The 25,589-nt window shown below is 38.3% G+C and overlaps 1 protein-coding gene across 2 annotated transcripts in view; it reads left to right on the top strand.

Annotated features, from left to right (window-relative positions):
• The first annotated feature begins 421 nt into the window (after window positions 1-421).
• UGGT1 (UDP-glucose glycoprotein glucosyltransferase 1) overlaps window positions 422-25,589 on the top strand; it is a 111,000-nt gene continuing 85,832 nt past the window's right edge. For both annotated transcript variants that reach the window (XM_027554526.1, XM_027554517.1), the window contains exons 1-11: window positions 422-642; window positions 5,272-5,407; window positions 9,870-9,952; window positions 12,654-12,784; window positions 16,680-16,792; window positions 18,412-18,586; window positions 19,929-20,025; window positions 20,879-20,957; window positions 22,919-23,019; window positions 23,691-23,790; window positions 25,076-25,136. In XM_027554526.1, coding sequence (XP_027410327.1) covers window positions 585-642; window positions 5,272-5,407; window positions 9,870-9,952; window positions 12,654-12,784; window positions 16,680-16,792; window positions 18,412-18,586; window positions 19,929-20,025; window positions 20,879-20,957; window positions 22,919-23,019; window positions 23,691-23,790; window positions 25,076-25,136 — 1,134 coding nt within the window. In that variant the 5' untranslated portion in view covers window positions 422-584. The remainder of the gene's footprint in view (window positions 643-5,271; window positions 5,408-9,869; window positions 9,953-12,653; window positions 12,785-16,679; window positions 16,793-18,411; window positions 18,587-19,928; window positions 20,026-20,878; window positions 20,958-22,918; window positions 23,020-23,690; window positions 23,791-25,075; window positions 25,137-25,589) is intronic.

Below are 25,589 nucleotides of genomic sequence, written 5' to 3'. Positions count from 1 at the left end.
CCCATAGACGGCAGCCCACCAGGCTCCCCCGTCCCTGGGATTCTCCAGGCAAGAACACTGGAGTGGGCTGCCATTTCCATCTCCAATGCATGAAAGTGAAAACTGCAAGTGAAGTCGCTCAGTCGTGTCCGACTCTTAGTGACCCCATGGACCGCAGCCTACCAGGCTCCTCCGTCCATGGGATTTTCCAGGCAAGAGCACTGGAGTGGGTTGCCATTGCCTTCTCCCAGTTCCCTTACATGTTCACACAACCTCAAAGAACAGCGCCTCCCAAACCAAACGGAACCTCCGGAAGCAAGGAGAGAGGCGGAACCTCTTCGGAAGTAAGATGGCAGTAGCGTGGCGCTCTGGGCGGCCCTGGCCACGACTCTGTAGCCGGAAGTCCTCCGGCGCTAGCCAGTAGGAAGCGGAAGTAAAGGGCGGTCGGCAGCTGGTCTCTCTTTTGCGAGGCCGGCTTGTGAGTAGAGCCGCGGGAAAGGCGCGTGTCGGCCGCTCACTGGCGCAGCTGCTGCCGCCTGCGCCGCTGTCCTGCCCCGCCCCGGCGTTGTCGCAGGTGCCGTCGCGGACAGAGCGCGGCCCCTGGCATGGGCTGGCAAGGGGATGAGAGCGGCGCGTGTGCTGCAGCTGCAAGACCAGTGACAGGTACCCCTGGGGTTGGAGTGGGGAGGTCTCGCCGGCGGAGAGAGGGTCTGGGGAGCGAGGCCACCGTGTGTCTCGGTCACCTTGATCTTCCAATTCTTTCCTCACTCAGTTTCCCCTCCTGTGTCTCAGCCCTTCCTCTCCGTTCGAGTCCCTTTAGAAGTCCTTCAGTGTTTTCTGGGCAAAGCCGGTTTCTGCGAGGTTGGCCGCGGACTGTCTTCATCGGTTTTGCGCCTTCATTGGAGAGCTTTGAAACCCGTGTGCCCAAGTGCAGACGGAGGTGGGGGACGTGTCCTAACACGAATTCAGACCAAGCTTGACCCCAAGGAGGTTGAGAGCCAGCGGTTTGCAGGACTCCTGTGGGAAAAAGATGGATCTTTTTATGGATTTCTGTTTTCCCTAAAATGAATTCGGGTGGTGAATTTTGTTTACCGTTTTCGTTTGTTTCAAGGATCTGTTGACTGGAAATTGGATGATCCGGTTTCACTTTTAGCCTGGGACCTGCCAGAAGAATAAGATCCGCGTACATCGCCAATGAGTTATGGGCGTGAGCTCTTCAGTGTTCCTTGGCCAGAATCTAGATTGTTTTGCATTTTTTGCCAGATTTGAAAACTAGCATAGTTTGTTCATTTGAAGTCTTGGGGTCTTATGCCTTACTGTGTGCTAACTATTTTGAAAACATTCATCATACACTTGGCCAGACAATTTTAGTGTGATATTTGAAGACGTTTTAAATAGCTATATGATAGCAACATAAAGGAAAAGGCAATGGCACCCCACTCCAGTACTCTTACCTGGAAAATCCCGTGGATTTTCCCTGGTAGGCTGTAGTCCATGGGGTCGCTGAGAGTGGGGCACGACTGAGCGACCTCTCTTTCACTTTTCACTTTCATGCATTGGACAGGGAAATGGCAACCCACTCCAGTGTTCTTGCCTGGAGAATCCCAGGGACGGGGGAGTCTGGTGGGCTGCCCTCTATGGGGTCGCAGAGTCGGACACGACTGAAGTTACTTAGCAGCAGCAGCAGCATAAAAGTTGGGTTGATTGTAGCTTTTCCGTTTGACTTGCTTTTGATATACTTAGCTGGAACTTATTTTTAATAAGGGAAATAAACATTGCTTTCTACAGTACTATAACTCCCTTCACAGTGTGTGTTCAACTTGAGGGGACTAGATTGAACTATGGAGAAAATTCTAGGTATAAATGTATATTAATTTAATTATTTCAGAAGTAAATTTATTTCTCAAGAAGGGTAACTTCCTAATATTTTTCCTTGCTATTGTCATATATGTTGAAACTCATCTATTAACCTGAACCCTTTAAGTGTTTTTTTGAGTTCATTAGCTATTTTCTTCAGTTTAAAAATGGAAAAAGTTGGTGATGACTTAGAACTTTATGCCTTTTCTATTTGTCAAAAGTGATAAACACTTGCCAGAATATAACTGATGAATACTTTAAATAAATGAGCAAGAGATAGTGTCTTTAATTTAAAGAAGCCAGGCCACACGTTAGATCTTATAGATGAATCATTTGGGCCTGGAACTTACTAAAGACTTTTTAATTTATGCATCATGCCATAAGCGTGATGCCTGTAATCATGCAGTGCCACACTGAAGATTCTGCCAACTGTTAGTTTGCAGACTATTCCTCTTAATAAGCAACCCTGAAGGACTACTAGGGTCAGAGTGATATGGGATCTCGGCAAATGAAGGTATCCTCAAATAAATGACCACTCAGAAAGGTTCTTATTTTGACTTCTGTGAACAGTCTTTTCCTCTGGTGTTACCTGTGGTATGAAGGATGTGGGGTTTGGGTATGGGAAAGCTGTTCATTAATGTATGGCTTTCCTCCCTTTTCCATCTCTAATGATGCTCTGCGGCACCCCAAGAACTCTCTCTGTGTCTTTAAAACAGGTCTAGGGGATCTCGGGGTGAGTCATGATGCGTAGTTTTCATTTTCACCCTTAAGTCCTAGGCTTTCTGAGCGCCTTTGCGTTTGGTGCCACATCCCTTTTTCTCCCAGTTCTTTTCATTCATCTGTTAATGAACAGAGTCTGTTTGTTTATGTTGAGGGCCTCCTGTGTTCCAGGCATTATGCTAGGCGTGTGATTGTGACAAACAAAACTCCCTGCTCTTGAGGAGCTCACATTCTGTTCCCAAAGTCAGTCCCAGTATGGACCTGTCAGGCTGGTTGCTTGATTGCACCCTTGGTTCCTTGGTTTCAAGGTGAAACTATACCTCTCTTGGCCATTTGGGACCCAAAGACTCTGCCCTAGAAATCCTTGAACTTGTCTTGGGTCTCGTAATAAAGCCGTATGCTCAGTCTAGGTCTGGACGTTAAGAACCCCTTCTTAAAGCCAGGGCAGAGAGCATGGTATTGTAGAACTTCTAAAAACAGGCATGTGTAGGTTCTAAGTATTGCTATTTATTAGGCAAGTTACTTAGCCTCTCTGAATTCCCATTTTCTTATTTTTAAAGTGGGGGTGATAGTGTTTCACCCATCATGCAGCGTATTTATGGACTCTCTGCCATTTGCCAGGCACTGCTGTTTACTGAGGTGAGCTGGGGAACGTGCTGTTTGCAGAGCTCTTGGCAGTGGCGCAGTCAGAGTGATCCCGCCTCTAGTAATTGCTCAGTAAATGTGGGTGTCTGCTCGGGTGAGTGGGGAGGAGCCTCCTCCTCACTCTCTGCATGCGGTCCATCTGGGAGTACTGTTAAGTGGCATCCAGTTTCTCATCTGGAATCATCACTGCTGGGGGTAACATGTCTAGGTCCCTGCAGGAAAAATTGTGAACACAGCTGGAGCATTATTACTGCTTGAACATAGTTCATATGCGCTGCCTCTGGTTTAGAAACTTACTGATTTTGGGGTAGGATTTTAAAAAATTTTTGTTGGCGCAGTGGTAAAGAACCTGCTTGCGCATGCAGGAGACACGGGTTCAGTCCCTGGGTTGCGAAGATCCCCTTGAGGAGGAAATGGCAACCTGCTCCAGTATTCTTGCCTGGAAAATTCCATGGACAGAGGAGCCTGGTGGGCTACAGTCCATGGGGTCACGGAGATGGACACAACTGAGCAGGCAGGCACTATGGCTGATCTACAATGTTGTGTTAGTCGTTGCTGTACAGCAAAGTGTTTTTCCCCCCCAGCCACAGAGGATATGTTTCCAAGGAATGTTTTTGGGGCCTTGTGATAGTGATGAGCTGTTATTCTATAGTTTAGAACATAGTTTCTAGCTTCTCTTCCTTATGACGTATTTTGCTAGAGCAGTTTAGCTTTCGTGTAGTACTTGGCACATGCTTGGCACAGTACAAAAAGTAACTTTCACTACAAAGTGACTTTTGTTACAAAGTGATTTCATGTTGCCTTCTCATTCTCCCCCATGGCAGTTACTGTTATTCTTATTTTAGAGAGTGGGAGACTAAAGGTAAGGGCGGAGGAGTTATTAGGTAACATGCTTGGGGTTAAACTGTTGGTAACTAGCAAACTCAGGAATTGATCATAGGTCTCTATTACTAACTGATGTTCTATCACGAGGAGCAGGTTTCTGAGGCTGCAGTCCATGAACCTCCAGGGGAGGGTGTCTGAGAGAGTTCTTAAGTGGTCTTAAATTGTATGTAACAGTTTGGGTCCTTGCTTGCCCCTCTGCAGGAAATGTCAATAACTTTTGCTACTTCGGGAGAGGAGCCTACATCATTTCCAGTTTCCTGTCCGTGCCCCCCACCCCTCCACCCCCCACACCCTCCCAAGCTAGGACTTACCTGCTAGCAGGTTTCATTGTCAGAGGTCTGGTTTGGTTAGTCCTAGTCTTCATTAATGTTGATTTTTTAAAAAATATCTGTTTATAAAGAGGCTTCCCTAGTGGCTGAGGGTAAAGAATCCACCTATAATGCAGAAGACGGGGGTTTAATCCGTGGGTCAGGAAGATTCTCTGGAGAAGGAAATAGCAACCCACTTCAATATTCTTGCCTGGGAAATACTATGGATAGAGAGCCTGGCGGACTCCACGGGGTCGCAAGAGACAGACACAACTTAGCGATTGAACAACTACACATTTATAAATGGAACGTTCATATTAATTTTTTTGTTTCCCAAGAAGCCAACAGTATCTGAACTTCACACTCTTTTAAAAGCAACTTTTTGGGCTTCCCTGGTTGCTCAGTGGTGAAGAATTCACCTGCCATTGTAGAAGACATGGGTTTGATCCCTGGTCTGGAGGATCCCACGTGCCATGGAGCAACTTAGCTGGCGCACCACAGCTGTTGAGTCTGTGCTTTAGAGCCTGGGAACCACAGCCACAGAGCCCCCATGCTGCAACTGCTGAGGCCCACACACCCTCGAGCCCTTGTTCCACAGCAAGAGAAGCCTATGAAATGAGAGGCTAACATCTCTGTATGGTATAGGCACCCAGGAGATGAAGTGCAGCCTTTGTAGAAAAGAGTGTAATGAACGACACACCTTTAGTTGTGTGTCAGTAATCAACTAACATCTATCGACTATCTATAGATAGTATGTGCTGTTATATTTTGGAAACATTTTTATTTCTGTCACAATCATGTTCTTTTGTGTCTCTAAGTATTAAGATTCAGGTTTAAACATTGCCTTGTAGAAAAATCTTTTTTTTTCCCTTTCTAGGACTTTGCTGTAAAATGGGCCTTCTGACTGTGCTTACTGGACTATGGCTGTTTTCCTCGGTTAAGGCAGATTCAAAAGCCATTACGACCTCTCTTACAACAAAATGGTTTTCCACTCCGTTGTTATTAGAAGCCAGGTAAGAAGACATGTTTTTTCCTTTCACGTGTTTAATTGAAAATGTGGGCTCTGCCAGTGAATATTTGGGAGCTTTTAGGGAGTGGGATTCTCATTATGCATTTAGTAGGAGCCCCACTCACTGTGCACCGTGCTGAGTCCCTTCACAGATTATGCTGCAGGCTAGGACTGCACTGATGGCAGATCCTGAGGGACTTCTTTAGACAGGTATACTGAATTGGTTAAGTTATTATGGTGTCTTCCAGGAAGAGTGTAAATATGCTAATAAGGGAAGAGAGTGTTGTACTTAAAGGAAAATTTCTGTTTATTTGAACAGGGTGCTAAGGGGTGTTTAATACAAGAAAGAGAAGAGATCTTGTTGAGATGCAGATGGAGGACATACCCCTCCTGAGAACTCAGAAGGAGACAGACCCCAGATAAAAGAGTGCAGGGGGAAGCTGAGAAAGTGTCCACATTTTATCTGATGTTAGCTTCTCCAAAATCCGAATGCAGCCAAGTTGTTATCTCACAATTAAAATTGGTAGCATCTTTCACTCTTAGCATTTTCTAAAACAATGATGTGTCTTAAAATCGACAGTTGTCTTTGGGCAGCATTTCCTGAAACATACTGGACCCTAGTCTCCTACCCCATCTACCTCAGTACCATCTGGGGCTTCAAGAAACTCTGCAAGACTGGTTCTTGCCTGTTTGCCTTCTGCCCCATGCAGCCATTTCTACTTCTGCTGTGTTCCGGGGTCTTGGTGCAGAAAATGAGTTTCAAAGGCCTAGGCTTCGAAGGGATTTAGAGTGTAGTGAATATGCAGTAAGCCACACCAAGTTTCCCACTGTTACCTCTCAAACGAGAAGAGATTCTCTGGTCTGGGGATTATGGAAGAAAATGAAAGTTGAAGGAAACTTGACAACCCTTCAATGAACCGCAAGAAGGAGTTAGTAGACAGATTGTAGAAACCAGACGTGTGTTTTTAGGGGAAAAAAGAAAACATGCATCTCAATTTCTCAGTAAAGAAGATTGCCCAAACTTGGGGGGGAGGGGAATGTCTTAAAATTGATAAAGTAAAATATAGTCAATGATTTCTTGGAAGATTTTATAAACCAAATATACTTTTTAGTAAATGGTTGTTATATAAGTATAATCAGATACCTGTCTTTTAGTCAGTTTTTTTGTTTATAGAGGGAAGCTTATTTTTATTGTATCTCAAATAACATATAGCTAGGACCTATAGCGAATCTTTCTAAAGCATACACTTAGGTAGATGAACGATAAACATTTAGTAATTTCAGAATTTGATAGAGCTGGAAATTTGAACTGTTCATCAGTTAACTTTGTGGTCTATCTTTGTGACCTTCAACTTAGAATTTCATCTTCTCACATCTTTCCTTAATCTCTAGAAAGATGGGAGCAAAGTGTTTGTTGTGTTGATGGTGTACCTCCTAAGGAAGAGCCTCCTTTGTATTGAGGAGAGGCCGGTAGGAACATGGGACATGCGGGAGCTGGTCTTGACTTGCTGAGGAGCCTTCCAACTTTCTGCCGAACAGGCTTTCTGCCGTCACTTCTCCGTGCCTCCCTCTCCTCAGCAATTAAAGGGCAGCAGAAACAAACCCCAGGCCCTGACAAACCCCTGCCCGCCCTACCAGACCCCACTGCTTATATGTCATGGTGATGTTACAATAACTAGTTAGATAAATAGGCCAAGCCCCTTGTTAGATCTTGGGTGTTTGTAGCAGTGAAGTGTGCAGGCATGTGAGGTCCGCGACTGCCTGGGCTAGCACTCTTACAACTAACTGAATGTTTTTTTCTTCCTTTCTGCTCATCTTATTTTGGATGATTTGCCTGGTGTCAGTCTAAGTCACTGAGATTTACTACTACTTTACAAATAAGTTTGTGCAGCTGTCTGTAATAGATGTTTTAAGATATTCTGCTTAATATTCATAACTAGGTTACATCCCATTACTCTCACTTATACTAACAAACTTACTGGCGTTTGGATATTTTCTTAGAAGAGTCTTATGGCATATACTTATGGACTTTTGAGAAAGTATGCTCAAGTTGTCAGCCTTAATTGATCAATTTTTTTCAGTTCTTTGATCTCAGTGAAGTGAGTATTATAAACTATTTCTTTCACCCCAGTTTACCCATAACAAACATAGCCCCTTTTCATGATATCCTGGCCATTTGCCATTTGGGTTCACTATTTTAGTTTTCCTTTGTGGCTATTTACAGATAGTTTGCTAGGGTAAAGGGTTGGGTAGACAACTCAAAAACATGCTGTGCTTGTTTGAAACCACTCCATATTCACCTCAGAGCTGGCTGAGGCCACCATCCTTCCCTCCCGCATCCACGGCAGACACTGATGGTGGGTCACAGCACGTCTGTGGTGGGAGGCTGAAGGGTCAGATACTTCTCCACACATCGAGGCATGCAGTTAACACAGACATTTTGCTTTCTTTGCTTCTGGCCCTTAGGGACTGAAAATATTCCCATGTGTATTCTTAGATTGGAACTGATGCTAATGAAGGGTTTGTAGCTTCTGTTTGTCCATCAATACTTAATTGAAGTAGAGCCCTGAATATGTTTTGCGCAGCTATAGTTACTAACAAAAACGTTGTATAAATAAAGTTCTGTTATTAAAATTGAAGCAATCATTTATTGAATGCATAAATATTACAATGGCCTGAGAATGCAGCTTGAAAGATTTGAGTGATAGAGACTGGAATGTAAATTCCAGATTTTTCTTTTACTACCTCTATGCCCTTAAGAAAGTTAATATATTTATAAATGGAGAAAATGTTCTATATGATATGCTCTCTCTCTGCCTGTCGCCCAGTTTTAGCAACTGTCAGCTCAAGTCCAATAGCCGTCACTGTCACCACCCTCCTGCCTTCTCCCACTAAGACATTGTAAAGCAAGTCACAGACACCGTAGAATTTCATCTGTGAAACTTGATTTTTTACTCAGTGGAATAGATATCAGAAGCTAAAAAACAATTTAGAGCAAAAAGCAAACAAATTGAAGCACACTGTAAGCAAATGGCAGCATTCCTTTTAATAGTGTCTTGTACTGTTCTTATCTTCCATGGCTTAGTTCAGTGGATCTGGTAATTAATTTTCTTGAGACTGTTTGACACTTAGACATTGTAAGACTTATTTATACATTGGGGTGAGAAAGAATGGATGTTTATGTTTTCCTGTAATTATATGAAAATTATATATTTATGTGCATATGGCCTTTGAAGGAGGGTCTTAGCTTAAGTGAACCCTTGTCTCAGAACTAATGTGTATTACTTTTCCCCCTTCTGCTCACTTATCTTGTGAATGCTGCTTTAATTCATGAATTTAGCATTTATTTACACATCATAATCTGTCTTAATACCTGTAAGACATTAATAGACTGTAAGCTATTATAAGATGTGTGTGATGTCTGTGTCAGTTGCTCGAAAGCCTAGAAAAATGCCACACTCAAGGAGGCACTAAATAATTTAATACATGATTATAATGGGTATTTTCAGAAACCTATTTTTAGAGAAGCTGTGCATTACCAGGAAATGTTTCTTATTTTTCCCATATTTCTGTGTCTAGCTGTGGAGTAGAGTGAGAGTTGTACACCCCAGTGTTGACAAGTAATGGGAAAGTCTTCCTTTGGCTAGGTAAGCTGAGATCCAGATCTGTAGTTTGCTCTAAGACAGGGAAAGACCACCACTACATTGGTATGGCTTGGAGGAGAAGATAACCGATTTACATGAATCATTCAATGAGTACCTGCTGCTGCTTCTCGGGATTTTAAAGGCCCTGAATGAAGGGAAGTGTAGAATAACCTTTATTTTATTTTAGGTCGGTAGAGTAAAGTCAAGGAAAAAATTAAGATGGCATTAAGTTCTGAGACCTGATTTTATTAAATCAGTGCTAACTTTAAAATTTGATGGCCTTTAAAGTTTGGATTTATGGATGTAAAAAGATTACAGCATGCTGCCTTCAGTCTCCTAGAGATGTTTCTAGGATTCATGTTTTCCTCAGGAGAACCTTAGGCGAAACATGTTGTTTTGTTCTTTGTAAGTCTTTCAGAAAATGAGTGAGCAGAACTAGTACTAGAATTAGAAATTCCTAATTCTGCTTCTACTACTGACAGCATTTTCACAAATGAGATTTCATAACCTTTCTTTATATTGGGACTTCTCTGTTGTTACAACATTTCTATTATTCTAGGCTTCTTAAGGAATACCTATGAAGTTATTAAGTGAATAAACTATGAAGCTAATTATTAATAGCTAATTAGTAAGATGTGCCTAAATTAGAAAATATTTTATTGAAATATATTACATATATTCATATATAATATATATTATCACAACTAAGCTTTGGACATTTGGAAACTTAAAGCTTATTTTTACTCTCCTTAGTAATATAACTTATATTGGAAGATTTTTATTAAGTTGTTTTATTTCTGATATTTCCCCCTTTTCTCTCAGTGAGTTTTTAGCAGAAGACAGTCAAGAGAAATTTTGGGATTTTGTAGAAGCCAGTCAAAATATCGGATCATCAGATCATCACGGTAAAATAGAAGCAGATGCTTCTTTGACTTTGGTGTCTGGGAATGTATTAGAAATTTGGTCTCTTTCAGAGTATGGTGGCATGGCAATTAATGAAAAACATTTTTATCTTTAGTGAGTAGAATTGTCATGGCAGCCAGCAGAGCCAACACAAACTAGTAATTATTTTTGAAAAAGTTTACAACTTTGGCAATAAGAATTGCCTTTGATTCCCACCCCCCCGCTTTGTGTTTTGTTCTTTTATGTTCTTTTATTGAAAGTGCTATGTGAATATTTTGCAGAAGTCAAATTCATTTAGAATCATTTAGCATCGACATAATAACCATCAGATTTGATTCGCTTTCTTTTGTTATGAACTTATTACTCAACTGATCTGTTATCTGTTGAGTTTCTTCTCACTGAGTGCCATCCAAAATGTTTTCCATTACGCATGCCAACCACTGACAACTAGAGTGTCAGGTGTCAAATTAATGTAAACTGTATACTTGTTTAGTTTTTGATGAGCTTTCACAAACGTTTTCTAATTCAATGTAAACTATATAGAATATGGACATTAATAGTCAAAGATGCTGATACATGAGTAGTTAAAACCTTGAATATTGCATTGACAGGCATAAGTCCTTGTGGAAGTGAAAGTGTGTAAAAATTATAAATATGTGACTGCTGTTAATGTTTGAATTGATTTTTAACTTTATGATTTAAAAAATTAGAGCATATTTAAAAAGTGAAGTCTAAATCTTTTTTGCAGTTTAAATATGTAAAAGTTTTGAACAAGCTTCTGTAAGTTTTAGTTAAGTAATTTAGGGTCAACTAGAATTGTTCAGGTAACCAAAAAAATCATTTTAGTTTACAGTTTCATAAAACAAACTTATCAAAGTGGTTTTTATAGTGAAATTTTAACTCTGACATTTAAAATGAAATTTCTTCAGTATAAATGCTAGTGTGTTTTTGGTTGAAGTTAGGAGAGTATGAATTCTTGAAAGTGACCATAAAAGTATATTAAACACTTTATTTGAAATATTCATACTCCTACTACCCAAAGATAGTCACTTTTAACACTCTGGCAACATTCCCTTGTGGCTCAGACGATAAAGCATCTGCCTACAATGCAGAAGACCTGGGTTCAATCCCTGGGTTGGGAAGATCTCCTGGAGAAGGAAATGGCAATCCACTCCAGTATTCTTGCTTGGAAAATCCCATGGACAGAGGAGCCTGGTAGGCTACAGTCCATGGGGTCACAAAGAGTCAGACACGACTGAGTGACTTCACAAAACATTTTAAGCCATTTCTTTCTGATCTCTTTTTCTACTTTGAAGGTGCTAATGTCATACAGAACCTTTTACATTTTGCTTTTTAAAATGTTAAATATTTTTCTTGAATTTTTCAAAAATATATAATAGTTTAAAAGTCAAAGCTTCACATACCTGAAACTATCATAATATTGTTAATCAACTATACTTCATTATAAAGTAAAATTTTAGAAGAAAAACCAAAGCTATATAAAAGGCTGTACACAGAAAAATCTTGTTCCTTCTGTTTCTCTTGGCTTTTTAATAACTATTTAAAATTAATTTGTTTAGCCTTCAGTATTTTTTTCATTCTTCTTCTTTTTTTTTTTTTTTACAACTATTGAGTTGACCAAAAATTTGTTCAGGTTTTTCCATTCTATTTTACAGAAAAACCTGAATAAACTTTTTGGCCAATCCAATACATAAGTATGTATTCTTATTTCTTATTCTTTCTAACAGTAAGAAAAAATAGTGTACTAAATATATTGTTTTGTACCTTGTGATTTTCATTTAATATATCCTTGGGATTTTTTTATACTGCTACATGTATTTTTCCCCCAGATAATTTGTTTCAATGCCTCTCCCCAAACCATAGTTTCATTAGCATCTTTTAATATCTTGTACTTCCTCATTACATTGCTCAGTCTTGTTGTGTTATTTGAATAGATAACATGTGCCAGGGGACACAAAGACACATCATAGTTTCTGTGTGCAGGGGCTCAAAGACTATTGCGGGGGGGTAGTTAGTGATTAAGTAAACGAGTGAACAATATGCTAAGTGAGAGAGGTGAGCAAAGAAGAGAGGAACATGATTGATTGAGGTGTGGGAGTAGGGGCTGGGAATGCCTCCGTAGGATAGGTGCTCTCATAAACTGAGTTCTTCCTGAGGAAGAAGGTGGGAGTTAGTCATCCAGGTAAGTGGGAAAATCTCAGTCCAGGGAGAGGGAATAGTGAAGAAAGGATTGAAGAGAGGAAGAGTCCAATTGCACAGCATACTCTAAATAATTCTAAGCATTTGACAACAGCTCAAGACAGTATGCTTTGCTTCCCTGGTGGCTCAGGAGGTTAAAGAGTTCCCCTGCAGTGTAGTAGACCTGAGTTTGATCCCTGGGTCGGAAAGATTCCCTGGAGAAGGGGATGGTTACCCACTCCAGTATTCTTGCCTGGAGAATTCCATGGATAGAGGAACCTCAAGGACTGCAGTCCATGGGGTTGCAAAAGAGTCAGACAGGACTGAGCAACTAACACTTTCACTTTGCAAGACAGTATAGTGGTAACATTTTGCAATTATTTGCTTTTGTAAACATTTTGCAAACATTTGCTTTTGTAACACATAGCTTTATACTTTATGAGCTAACTTATTTGGATACCTGTAGTTATATAGAACTATTTTGGTTGATATTCTTCCTGACAGGTACTGATTACTCCTATTATCATGCAATATTGAAAGCTGCATTTCAGTTTCTGTCACCACTACAGCAGAATCTGTTGAAATTTTGTCTGTCTCTTCGCTCCTACTCAGCTACAATACAAGCCTTCCAGCAGGTGAGTTCAGTGCTTCCCTGTGACAGTACTTTTTTTAGGGGTTGTATAACATGATTGGATATATTGCAGCTGTCCTGTCATTGTGTTACAGCACTGTACCTTTTCTACCTGAAATTTTCTAGAATTTATGATTTGTTTGTAAATAATGAGCAAAACTGATTATGTTCAACCTTCAAATAACATATAAAAAAGGTCCATCTAGTCAAGGCTGTGGTTTTCCCAGTGGTCATGTATGGATGTGAGAGTTGGACTATAAAGAAAGCTGAGCGCCGAGGAATTGATGCTTTTGAACTGTGGGGTTGGAGAAGACTCTTGAGAGTTCCTTGGACAGCACGGAGATCCAACCAGTCTATCCTAAAGGAGATCAGTCCTGGGTGTTCATTGGAAGGACTGATGTTGAAGCTGAAACTCCAATACTTTGGCCACCTGATGTAAAGAGCTGACTCATTTGAAACGACCCTGACGCTGGGAAAGATTGAGGGCGGGAGGAGAAGGGGATGACAGAGGATGAAATGGTTGGATGGCATCACCAACTTGATGGATATGAGTTTGGGTGGATTCCAGGAGTTGGTGATGGACAGGGAGGCCTGGCGTGCTGCGGTTCATGGGGTCGCAAAGAGTCGGACACGACTGAGCGACTGAACTGAACTGAACTGAATGTGCACTTATTGTCATTTAAGGAAAAAAAAATGCCTGTGCAAAAACCCTGAAACTACAGACTTCATTTATATAGCACAGCTGAAGAGAGAGATACAGTTTTGCTAAACCAGTTAACCCCAAGGGTGATCACAGTCTGTAGATCACAGGAGAACAGCAGATAGGAAATGTGAAGAAATATTACAGGGCTATAGTCAGGAAAAGCTAGAATGTGAAAGACTTTATGGCAAAATGATCTGATTTTATCAACAAATACATTAAAAAGAAAAGAAAAGAGGGAAGGAGGAATTTCAAGAGAAACTTAAAAATGTGTCACCTTAATGTAATGTGTGGATCTTACTGGATTTTGAGTTGAACAAACTTGTAAAAAAAATAGAGAGCAAGAGAATCAAAGCTGTTTGTACACTGGTTGTATGTTTGATATAAAAGAAATGCTAATTTCAAAACCATTTTTTAATTCTGAAGTGAAACTGGTATAGACAGCAACTCACAAGAAATGTATAGTGTGATGCATTATGATGAAGGGAACACTTTTGTGATTTTCACCCAGGTCAAGAAATTGAACTTGGCTTGGCACCATGGAAGCCCTGCATGTGCTGTGTGCCCACCACAGCTGACTTTTGCCCTTCAAAAGGAGTCTCTTTCTTCTTTTGGAATAATTTGCTGTTTTCTTTTAAAAAAAACCATTTCATTGCCCAAGAGTGCCTCTCCATACAATAGTTTAGTTTTCTCGGTTTTTTTACAAATTTATTAATTTTTGGTGGGAGTGTGTTCTCTTAGTTTATAGGTCTCCCTCCGTCCCTTTCTTTTCTGTTGAGTAACTTACGCAGTTTGCCCTGTACATTTCTTTTTGGCCACACCAGGTGGCTTACAGGGGATCTTTGTTCCCCAACCAGGGATTGTACCTGGGCCCTAGCAGTGAAAGTGTTGAGTCCTAACCACTGGACTCCCATGGAATTCCCAGTATATCGTTATCACTGCAGAATTTTTCTGTAAGGCTAAGAGTGTTATTCTGTTCTTTCCCCTCCTCTTTTCTTAAAGCAGCTCTGTATGGCATTTGACACTGAGACTTTCTCTGCTCAATTTGATGTGAAATTTGTTTTCTTTAACTTCCCTGGTTCCCTATCCTGTTGATTTTATGTTTTGTTAAAATATGGTGACTTAAAAAAAAAGGTAGCTTGCTTTTTGAAATTTCCTGACTCTGTTCCCTTCTTCAGATTTTATTTGGACTTTTTCTTTTATTGTCTATTTCTGTCCTACTCAAGTATTATTCTGCCCTCAAAAGTTTCTCCTTTGCGTGGGGCCCTTCCCTGGAAGGGAGTCCTAGCTTGTGAGTTCCACATTCTCAGAGGTCAGACTGCCGTGTGCTTACCTAATATTAGGCTGAACAAAACCAGTTGGTCCATCATACTTGGCCATACATCATCTCAGATTCTGGGGTTTTCTTATTCTCAGAATCATTAGAATCTCTGCAGTTTCCCTCTGCTTCCATGACCTCTGATAACTGCAGGTCTTTTTGCATTTTATATCATGGAGATTTCCTTCCCCCTGGTTTTGTCATAGTTGTGGTCCATTGGTTTCTGTTTTTATTTTTGCTCTAATGAGGGCATTTGAGAAGACAGAAAAACTATGCTGCCAATGGCCATCAACATGGAACTGTGTGACTTTTTTTTTTAGTTGTTTATTTTAAAGCTTGAGATTTTATTTGTTTATTTATTTTTAGTTTTGGCTGTGGTGGGTCTTCCTTGCTGCATGACAGCTTTCTCTAGTTGTGGCAAGCAGGGGCTGCTGTTAGCTGCAGAGCCTGGGCTTCTCACTACGGTGGCCTCTTTTGTGGAGCACGGCCTCTAGGGTGCGTGGGCTAACGTAGTTGCGGCTCACGGGCTCTAGAGCACTGGATGAGTAGTTGTGGTGCCTGGGCTTAGTTGCTCCGTGGCATGTGGGATTGTCCTGGACCAGGGATTGAACTGGTGTCCCTTGCATTGCAAGGCAGATTCTTAACCACTGGACCACCAGAGAAACCCTGGATTACTTGTTAAAAGTGATAATGGTGGTATGTTTTTAAAAGAAATCTCTGTGTTTTGGGAGTTCCTTGATGGTCTAGAGGTTAGGTCTTCGGGCTTTCACTGCCATGGCCCAGGTTTAATCTCTGTTACGTGAACTGAGATTCTGCAAGCCACGTGGTGTGGCCAAAAAAACTAAATGAATAATTTTTATGTTTTATTGAAAGGTACTGAAACATGCATGAAATGTTATTTGGAGTGCATATCAAAATGATCCAATAAAGTGTGGTAGGAAAATGGAGGAAATAAGATTTGGCCATAAATTGATAATTACCGAAATACTCATCATGGGTACATGGGATTTTATTGTACTATTCTTTCTTTTTATAAATAGAAGTTTGGAAGTTTTGTAGTGACTTAAAAAAGAGACAAAGAATGTAATGAAAAGTTTTAATGTTAATTTTTCATAGCAAGCTTTCCATTTCTTCCCCTCTTTTCTTAATTATTTGTATTCCAGCCATAGAAAAGAACATTTAGTATGAATATATTACATAAATGACATCAGTGCGTATAGCAGTGCTTGTCATCATGTCCTTTCTTTTTCCTTTCTTCACACTCGTGCATGTCGGTGAGCCTCTCATTAAGGTTGCGGGTGGACTTGCGTTGTCATGCCTGGGCGTTAGTACATTTTCCTCTGAACATACCCCATAACTCATTCAGCCTTTCTTTTAAATATCTTACTGCGCTCCTTGGGTGATTTTGCCTTTCCATATATACTCTTCTTTTCGGTCCTGTTGGTTTTTTAGATGCAGTGTCATTCTTCCTGTTTCAGGGAGGGGCTTTGCATTAATCTGCATATTACACTCAAGACTGCATTGTTGCACTTTGACACCTACGGCTGCCATTTGTAAGCTTAGTTTTCTGCAAGGTACATATTCTATTCCCTGGATAGCTTTTGATGTCTTCTAAGATAGATTTTTAAAGTTCTTTTTTCGGAATAATAATAACATCTACTTCATGGAGTGATACTGGGAGGAGCTAGGTGAACTGGTGAAATAAGGAAGGTAGTGAAGCAGAGAGCTCTTACTCCTGTCACATAATGAATGTGCAGTAGGTGTTGCCTTTGTTTTCACTGATGTCTTATTATCATTTTATTACCTATTTAGAATATTTATTTTTTCTCTTGTCTTTGGTTAGAAATTATTTTTAAAAATGTCTTGTATCTTAAATGACAGATAGCAGCTGATGAACCGCCACCAGAAGGATGTAATTCATTTTTTTCAGTGCATGGAAAGAAGACTTGTGATTTTGATACCCTTGAGACTCTTCTACTAACAGCCTCTGAAAGGTACATCTGTGTTTATTTAAGTGTCATGCATTCATTGTGCTTTCTTCTGATTTTTCTTCTGGGTTTTGTAGTTCGTAAATATAGTGGTTTAGAATATGGATTCTGGAACCAGACTGACTAGATTTAAATCCCAACTCCATCACTTAAGATAGTTTTGCCTACTTAAGCAAATTATATAACCTTTCTTTCCTCATCTTGTTTTGAAATAGAGATAATAAGAGAACTTACTGTTATTTAGTAATGACTATATCAAAGAGCTTACATAGGCTTTTTCATCAGCTTAGTAAAGAATATTCTGTGTATTTAAACCAGTACCTGGAGTAATGATATTAATGGTAATGATCTCTAGGGATAATATTACTTTCAGACAAAGGAGATTATTTAAGATAATTGCAAGCTTAGTTTGAATATTAAGTTGGTAATGGCTGACTTTTTTACTTAAAGGTAGGTTTCCTGTGATGGACAAATAATAGGTCCTTCTTGCTATCTGGCTAGGGCAGTAACCCCTCTGTATATCCTCTCATACTTTTGTAAATAGGATAATAGCGATCTCTCTCTTTGATGTTGCTCTGTGCCAGAAGTGCCAAGGGTGTTTTAGGTGAGGAAATTCTTCTTTAGTGAAATTACCTACTCAGCATCTGTCCTGTGCCCACCAGATGACATGAGTGCTTTTCCTCAGGGTGATAACCAGAAACAGTGAGCAGCATTCAGCCATCTCAGTGGGGAGGTGTGCACTTTTGAAATTGGCTGCATGGCACAGTGCTGTTCACTGGGGAAAGCAAGTTGACTGACTTGAAAAATTCTGTGTTTCATTTGTTAGAATAATGCACACCTTTATAAAGAAAAGAGTGATAATGTTTCCTCTTCTGAGATGTGGTAACTTTTTAATGGATTGGCATATATCCTCTTATACTTTTTTCCTGTGGTTATACATTTATGCAGGTAGGTGGGTTTATTTTTATAAGAGGCATCTTCCACTTAGTACATGTAAGTGTACCTCCTTGAGAGGGGTTGGTCGGTCATAACGTCTGTGCATTATGATCTTTTAATACCTTGATGCCATTCTTAAAGGAGTTTTCTTGAGGGCAGAGTTTCAAAATTTATGACGAAAACCTAAATAAATGTTAGATCCAGTAGTAGGATGATCATAATGGTAAAAATGATAGAGAAGGGAGATGCTGTGATGGGGCAGTTATATGCTTAAAATGATCCCCGCTCTTTTGCATTACTCACACTTAGGTTTTCAGATAAAAAGATAATTATATGCTATTTATATAGTAGAATAATTTACTAAAGTTTTAGTACTATGAGGTCTGGATATGTATTTGTTTCCTGGCTCCCCCCTCCTGTAGGAATTGATAACAATTTCTAGTCAAAGTCTACATTTTATAATTTATATAATTTACATTTGTTATTTTTAATTATGGACCAATAAGACTTACACCTGACAGTATTCTTACTAACTAAAAGCTATTTAAGATTGTGATACTCAATTTTCTATTAAGATGCGTATAATCTTTACTTAAATTATCCTTGCTGTAGCTTCATTTTGTACTGTTTTTAACGTTTAAAAACTTTTTTAAAGTTAACAGTCTTAAGTTTTTAATATTTATTTTCAGACCAAAACCTTTATTGTTCAAAGGAGATCACAGATACCCGTCATCTAATCCTGAAAGCTCAGTGGTTATTTTCTACTCTGAGATTGGCTCTGAGGAGTTTTATACTTTCCACCGACAACTTATTTCAAAAAGCAATGCAGGCAAAATAAATTACATATTCAGACATTATGTATCAGTAAGTATTGACTTGTTTTATAACTGTTTTAAATGTTAATTTGCCCATGAAAACCTTAGCCCTTAAGCTAATAATTTTCCCCTTTATAAAATGACTTGAACTACTTCTTTGGAAACTGTGGTACTTTCATCAGATCTGTTATTTATACTTTGCTTGCCTTACTGAAGAAGTATAAATAATTATGCTTTAAAAATGACTATATAAAGTTATGCTTTAAAATTTTAAAATAAAATTATGCTTTAAAAATAGCTTCCCAGGTGGTTCAGTGCTAAAGAATCCGTTTGCCAAGCAGGAGATGCAGGTTTGATCCCTGGATCAGGAAGATCCCCCGGAGAAGCAAATGGCAACCCACTCCAGTATTCTTCCCTGGAAAATCCTATGGGCAGAGAAGCCTGGTGGGCTACAGTCCACGGGGTCACAAAGAGTCAGACACAACTTAGCAATTAAACAACACCAGTATAAAATTTACGTTCTATTTCAAAATGAACCATGCGAATTATATTTAATTTCATCCAGATTTAATATGGGCATCATACCATGAAACTGATTCTTGAATTCAGCTCCTTTCTAAACCCTTTTTTTTTCCCCTCCTTTTTGGAATTTTTCATTTGATAGAAGGAGGAGAATGTCTAAAGAGATAAAATCTAGCTGAATGGGTTTGAAATTAAGGTTTTCAAACTTTGTGTAGCTTTTAGCATTTAAAATATTTATATGTAAAGATCATTAGCCTTTAAAGTCTCTTTGTCATATTGAGCTCAGTAAATACTGTTAAGTCCATGTGGAATAAAAATTTTAAAGGAAAACTTACATGAGCAGAAGCAGATTTGTCAGTATCCAGTTTTTGACCCTGTCCCACTATGCTCTATTGCTGGTATTAAAAGGCCATCCTCATTTAGGATGATGGTAAGCCTGTGACATTTGGTCAGCCCAAACCCTACCTGAAGACATTTAAATTCATTAAAAAATGTACACACACATTTACACACATGGTCTCAACAAAGCACTTCAAGGTTTGAAACCTTACCAGTTTTCAACCCTATGTAGGTACAGAACTTCTTTGTTATTTTCTCCATTTCTTCGTATGGTTTGGTGACCATTACGCTTTCCACTATGCCTTCATCCAGTTTTGTTTCTCCCTTGGAATTTCGGTTCTCACACTTGTGGCGGGATCCACAATCTAAGGATTCCCATAGAAGTTAAAGCGTATCATGAGTGCCTAATCCTAGGTGATGACTGCATGACATTAATGTGGTTGCACTCTGTATGCCATGGTGCATTAAGAGCTAGGTGGTCATGATGGCGTGGGAGCTCGGTGGTGATGGAATGCTTGCTCTGTCTGCAGAACCCCAGGAAGGAGCCTGTTTACCTCTCTGGCTACGGTGTGGAGTTGGCCATTAAGAGCACCGAGTACAAGGCCAAGGATGATACTCAGGTGAAAGGTGAATTTGTAAATTAAGACCAACGCGTTTTCTTTAGATACGACAAGTTAAAGGGGAATTTTTTTCTTTAATGAAAAAGAATACATTTAGGAGAATGATGAAGCTGTGTTTAAATCTTGGTTCTGTTATATTCGAGTTGGGTGACAAATTCTGTAGGTCCTAATTTTTTACTCTGTAGAGCGTGGTTAATGATATATGCCTTTTTAAGTATTTGTAAGGAGAAAATAAGATGTATAGGTAAAAAAATTTTACAAAGTTTTTGATAAAATACAGTTCAGTAAGTAGTAGCTACTGTTATTGATAATAAGTAGCTCACAAATAGTAATTAACTTGTGATCCAATATGAAATCTTAAACTATTATGTAATTAACAGTTTAATTTTTTGTTGTTGTTATTTTCTGACTTGAAACAGTTTATTATGGCTACTTCTTGTTGTAATATGCTAGGGTTTTGAATTTCAGCAAGGTTTATGTGTACTCTTTTTATGTCTTTTGCTTTATTTTAAAGGTAAAAATGATTGATTTTGGTACATGGAAGGTAGCCTAGTACTTCATCATTTTGTTCTCAATAATTATATCTAGGATTAAGTTGCCTAGTTACAAATTCCTCAGAATTTTGATATTGAAATACCTGTTATTCTTAATTTTGAGGTATTTAAATGTAAAAATTTTCAAAGTTCAAGGAAAAATACATTCTTACTTTATCCAGGAACACAGGATATATCAAAAACACATTTATAAATGCTATTTTAGTTTCAGGTATTTTAAAATGTTTTCTTATATTTTTCAAATTTTATGAAGTTATTATTTTTATATTCTGAATGATTAGACATGTAATTGCTGTGCTTTTGTAGGAACTGAAGTTAACACCACAGTGATCGGTGAAAGTGATCCTATTGATGAAGTTCAAGGGTTTCTCTTTGGAAAGTTAAGGTATGTATATTCTTTTAACTCTTTAGGCTTAACATTGTAAGTATCATCTTTCTCATTACTATATCTCCTGTTTCTCAAGAGTACTTTATATATGTATTCTGATATGAGAAGATGACCATTTAGTTTCTAGTATGTTTATGATTTTTAGTAATTCTGAAGCACATTATTCTTACATGATACTATGACTGCCTCCTATGGCTTAAGTTGATTTCCCTTTTTGGACCTTGTAGTTGACAGTATTAAAGTTACATTCCACTTTTTGATTCACATAGTAGGAGAAATCTAATAATTTTATGTAATCTTTTCCTGAGAAAATCAAGTGTATTTTAACTTAAAGAGGTTATAGCTATTTTTTTTTTGCTTGTTTTTTGTCTCTTTAAAAAAAATTATTGAAGTATAGTTGATTTACAATGTTGTGTTTATAGCTATTTACTTATGCTCAGCATAGCTTGAAAAATTGCAAAAGAGTTATAATAGGTATGGAGGATTTTATATGTTCAGTTGAAATACATTTTATTGCAATTTGATTTATATGAAAGAAGATAGAAAATGGCTTTTTGAAGAAAATTTCATTAACTTTTTTTTTCATTAACCGTTTTATGAAAGCATCTTAGAATTTTTTACCTGAAAAATCTTCTTAGCTCTTATTTTAAATGTTGTAGCTATTTCTGATATGACTTCTCATTGTTCTGAGCCCTGAATTCTGCTCAGGGCTCAGGGAAATCTTAATTAGGACATCTATGGTGTGCTTTTTAAAAAAATAGAAATAGTATATGTAGATGTAGTTTCATACACTTTAGCTTTAACATTTGGTTGAGTAAAATGGTGTAACTAAAGTTTAGCAGAGATGATTTCGTGTGGAGTGACTGCACAGACTGAGTTCATCCTGTGCGTATGTACGTTTCTTTGTGCTGAACGCCAATTATGGCCTCATTAGTATGCAGTCAGGGTCCATTTTTATTGCATCCAGATTTCCATAATTCCTTTTCATAGTCACGTTTTATGTTTGTTTTTTGGATAGCATTATGATTTCATGTATTTACAGCACAGTATTGTGTAGAATATTGAAGACATTTTCCTTTATGGACATTCAGAATAGTTATTTAGCTATTTAAAGTAATTGACCCATTTTAAGACACTTCTATCATGAAGAAAAGTTTGTAATAACTCGAATGTATTGGTTGGATGGTGAGTGATCTGAGTAAATGTTTTACTTTTGGCATGTTGTATTTAAGAAATTTTGAGTTATAATATTTAAAAACAATTAGTCTATTCCATCTGTGTTTCTAATCTAAATGATGTATGTCTGACTTTGAAAATTTGTTTTACTAACTTTAAATAGAATGCACTATATTTTGAGATAGAACTAAGAAAAGTCCAATTATTTTGGAAAGCTTGAATTATATTCATGTGAGTAAAGGATTTATGGGCAGGTATTGAAAGAAATTCATTTTGGGACCGGCAGCAAGGTATTTCCAGTTTTATTTTGAGAAATTAAAAAGATTCAGGAAAGGAGAATAATATACCCACGTACTCACCACTCAAAATTGATTGTTGCTATCATACTTGCTTTTCTATATGAAAAAACTGTGAATTGAGTTTTTTTCCCTTCAACATAATGCCTTCTTTTCCTTAAAGAAAGAAAAGAAGAAACAAGTTGAGTAAAACACAGTGAATAGCGTTGAGGTCCTCTCTCTTCCATACTCTCAGTCCCACTCCTCTCCATCCCCTCAGAGAGAGAAGCACTATTGTAGTGATGCATTTTTAAAACTGTGTTAGTTTTTAAATGAACTTATTGATTTTTTTTAAGAAAAGTAGTTATACTTTAATATTTTTCCTATATTGTAGGATTTTTTCTATTACGTAGAGGGAAAAGTCGTGAAGATAAATTTGAGGTCAACTTCTAAATGCTTTGGGAAAGAAAAGACACATGAAAGGAATTGATTTTGTGTTTCTTTCAGAGACCTGCACCCTGACCTGAAGGGACAGTTGAAAGAACTCAGAAAGCATCTCGTTGAGAGCACCAATGAAATGGCACCTTTAAAAGTCTGGCAGTTGCAAGGTAATAAAAATGTAGAAGAATCGTTCTAAATTTTACGGTGTTAAAAAAGTTAGAATTTGTATTTGTTCATATTTATTCACAGATTTTAAGGGTTGTGTGATTTATTATGATTTATCAGAAATGGAAGGAAGTCCTTTTGTAGACAGATAACACTTAGCAGAATAATATATATGTATGGAAGAGTACCAGATCTTTCTGTCTTTGCCCAGATGTGTTAGTTTGTAAAACTAGAAACAAGCTTGTCAGAATCTTTGTGTTTCTATATGTACACATTTATTAAACAGTTGGATGCTGAAGGCATCTCAGTATGGCAGGATGTGCTCTTGGTCCAAAGAACTGTATGTCAAAGTTTTTTTCGCAAGATAATTTACTAAAATCTTTTGCTATACTTTGTGATATGTTGTAAATTCAGAAGAAGGAAAAGGATTTGGGATGGATTAATCCTGTGCTGAATGTGTTTGTATGTACCCTAGTGTTTATGCCGGCAGATTGAGGAACGGCTACAGTAAACACTAGGGGCCTGTGAATTGAGTAAAACCTGGACACGCTCTGAAATGGTGGCATTCTAAGGCATTCTTAATTACCAAGAAAATAATGGGAAATCAATGTTTTTTCCTATTTCTCATTGTGTTAGATTAATACACTTCAACTTCTGTTTGACGTTGTTGCAGATCTAAGTTTTCAGACTGCTGCACGGATCTTGGCTGCACCTGTTGAGTTAGCTCTCGTGATTATGAAGGATCTCAGTCAAAACTTTCCCACCAAAGCCAGGTAACACAGAGTAATACAGTTTTGAGGCAGTCTTCTTTTTAACACATGTCTAATTATGTCCATGCTTACGCCATGTTGAAGCCACTAAATTATGAAAATGCTTAGAAAATTAAAGTTCTGTTGCTACTAGTGCTGTACTACTAATGGTACCATCTTTTCAGGAAGGCACCCTTGCATTGTGTGGTTGAGGAGAGTAACTGCAAATAATCACGTTCCTCAGCAATAAAACAGAAGTAACAGTACCTGCCTTTCAGGATTAGATGAGTTAACAAAATTTAACGTATGCAGACGTAACTAATCTAGGGTCTGGTGTGGACTCTAGTGCTTTTCTTCCTAAACAGTTTCATATATATCGTTTTAATCAGTCTTGATGAAGGAAATGAATTATAGAGGCTGACTGATAAAGGTTTGTCAGTCACTGATATAGTGACTGATTAAGGTTTTGAATGCAGCTTTTCTGCATTGCTTTCAGTTGTATAAAGGTCCTCTACTTCTCATAAATATGAGGCAAACTTGTTTTAAAAGCCACATTTTCAGAAACTTAAATGATTGTCAGTCCTTTACTTGAGTAATTGAATGAGGTGTTTTAACTGAAATGCTTTTGTAAGTAAATTTGTTTACTTGTTTAGTCTTGGAAAACACTTAGACAGGACTTAAAAATCATGTAGTACATCCTTATTTAGTCGTGTGTGCTGTTGACATGTGTGTGCGAAGTCGCTTCAGTTGTGTCTGATTCTTTGTGACCTTGTGGACTGTAGCCCACCAGGCTTCTCTGTCCATGGGGATTTTCCAGGCAAGAATACTGGAGTGGGTTGCCATGCCCTCCTCCAAGGGATTGAACCTGATCTCTTATGTATCCTGTATTAGGAGGTGGGTTCTTTACTACTAGCGGCACCCGGGAAGCCCTGTTGAAGACATACATATGCTTAAAAAGGTTGAGGAGTCTGTAGCCTTAACTTATTTAACATTATCCTTTTATTCTATGAGCTGTAGAGATGATATATAGGAATAGAGTTGCATATATTTAACTAAGTTCCTGGAAATAACTGCACTTCCATTTAAATCAGCTATTACTATTACTTTCCCTTGGTTTTCTATCTTATGATAATGAACAAATATACACGTCTGAGAGGAGAAATTTATTTTATCAGTTGTAAAGGTTTAGAGTTTTTTCCATTTAGTTTTTTTTGTAATTTATTGAACAGTGTGTTGTTTCATATAGGGAAATTGAAGTCATGTATATCAAATACTAAACCAATCACTGATAATGTTTTTCTTTCCTTAGAGCAATAACAAAAACAGCTGTGACTTCAGAACTTAGAGCTGAAGTGGAAGAGAATCAGAAGGTACTAACCAATGGAAAATAGTAGCCTTTCTATTTTGTATTATATCTTTAAAGATGCACAAATGTGAGTTAAATCAGTGACGTTTAATGGTTTTACTGTTTTATTAAAGATGATATTTTGATTCATTTGTAGAATCTTTTTTATACTTTCCGTTTTTAATCACAGTTAAATATGAATGTAACTCAAAGCATCAAATAATGTTATCAGTTTCTTTAGAAAAATAACATCCCCCCTAACATGTCCCACTCCCTGTGTATCCCCCTTCCCAGAAGCATCTGCTTTCAAATCCTGATTTGTTTTGATATTTATCTCCAGATTCTAGCAAGCTTAAATTGGTACTTTCTCATTTTCCAGTCTTATGTATTGGCTTCTGTTACAACAGTGAGGTTTAACTTTCTTTCACTGCGCTGCCTCTCCTCCCACTGTCTACCAGTACTTCATACTGGCACTGTC

Source organism: Bos indicus x Bos taurus, chromosome 2 (genome assembly GCF_003369695.1).
Source record: "Bos indicus x Bos taurus breed Angus x Brahman F1 hybrid chromosome 2, Bos_hybrid_MaternalHap_v2.0, whole genome shotgun sequence".
NCBI lineage: Eukaryota > Metazoa > Chordata > Mammalia > Artiodactyla > Bovidae > Bos > Bos indicus x Bos taurus.
This window is presented reverse-complemented; position numbering and strand designations above follow the sequence as displayed.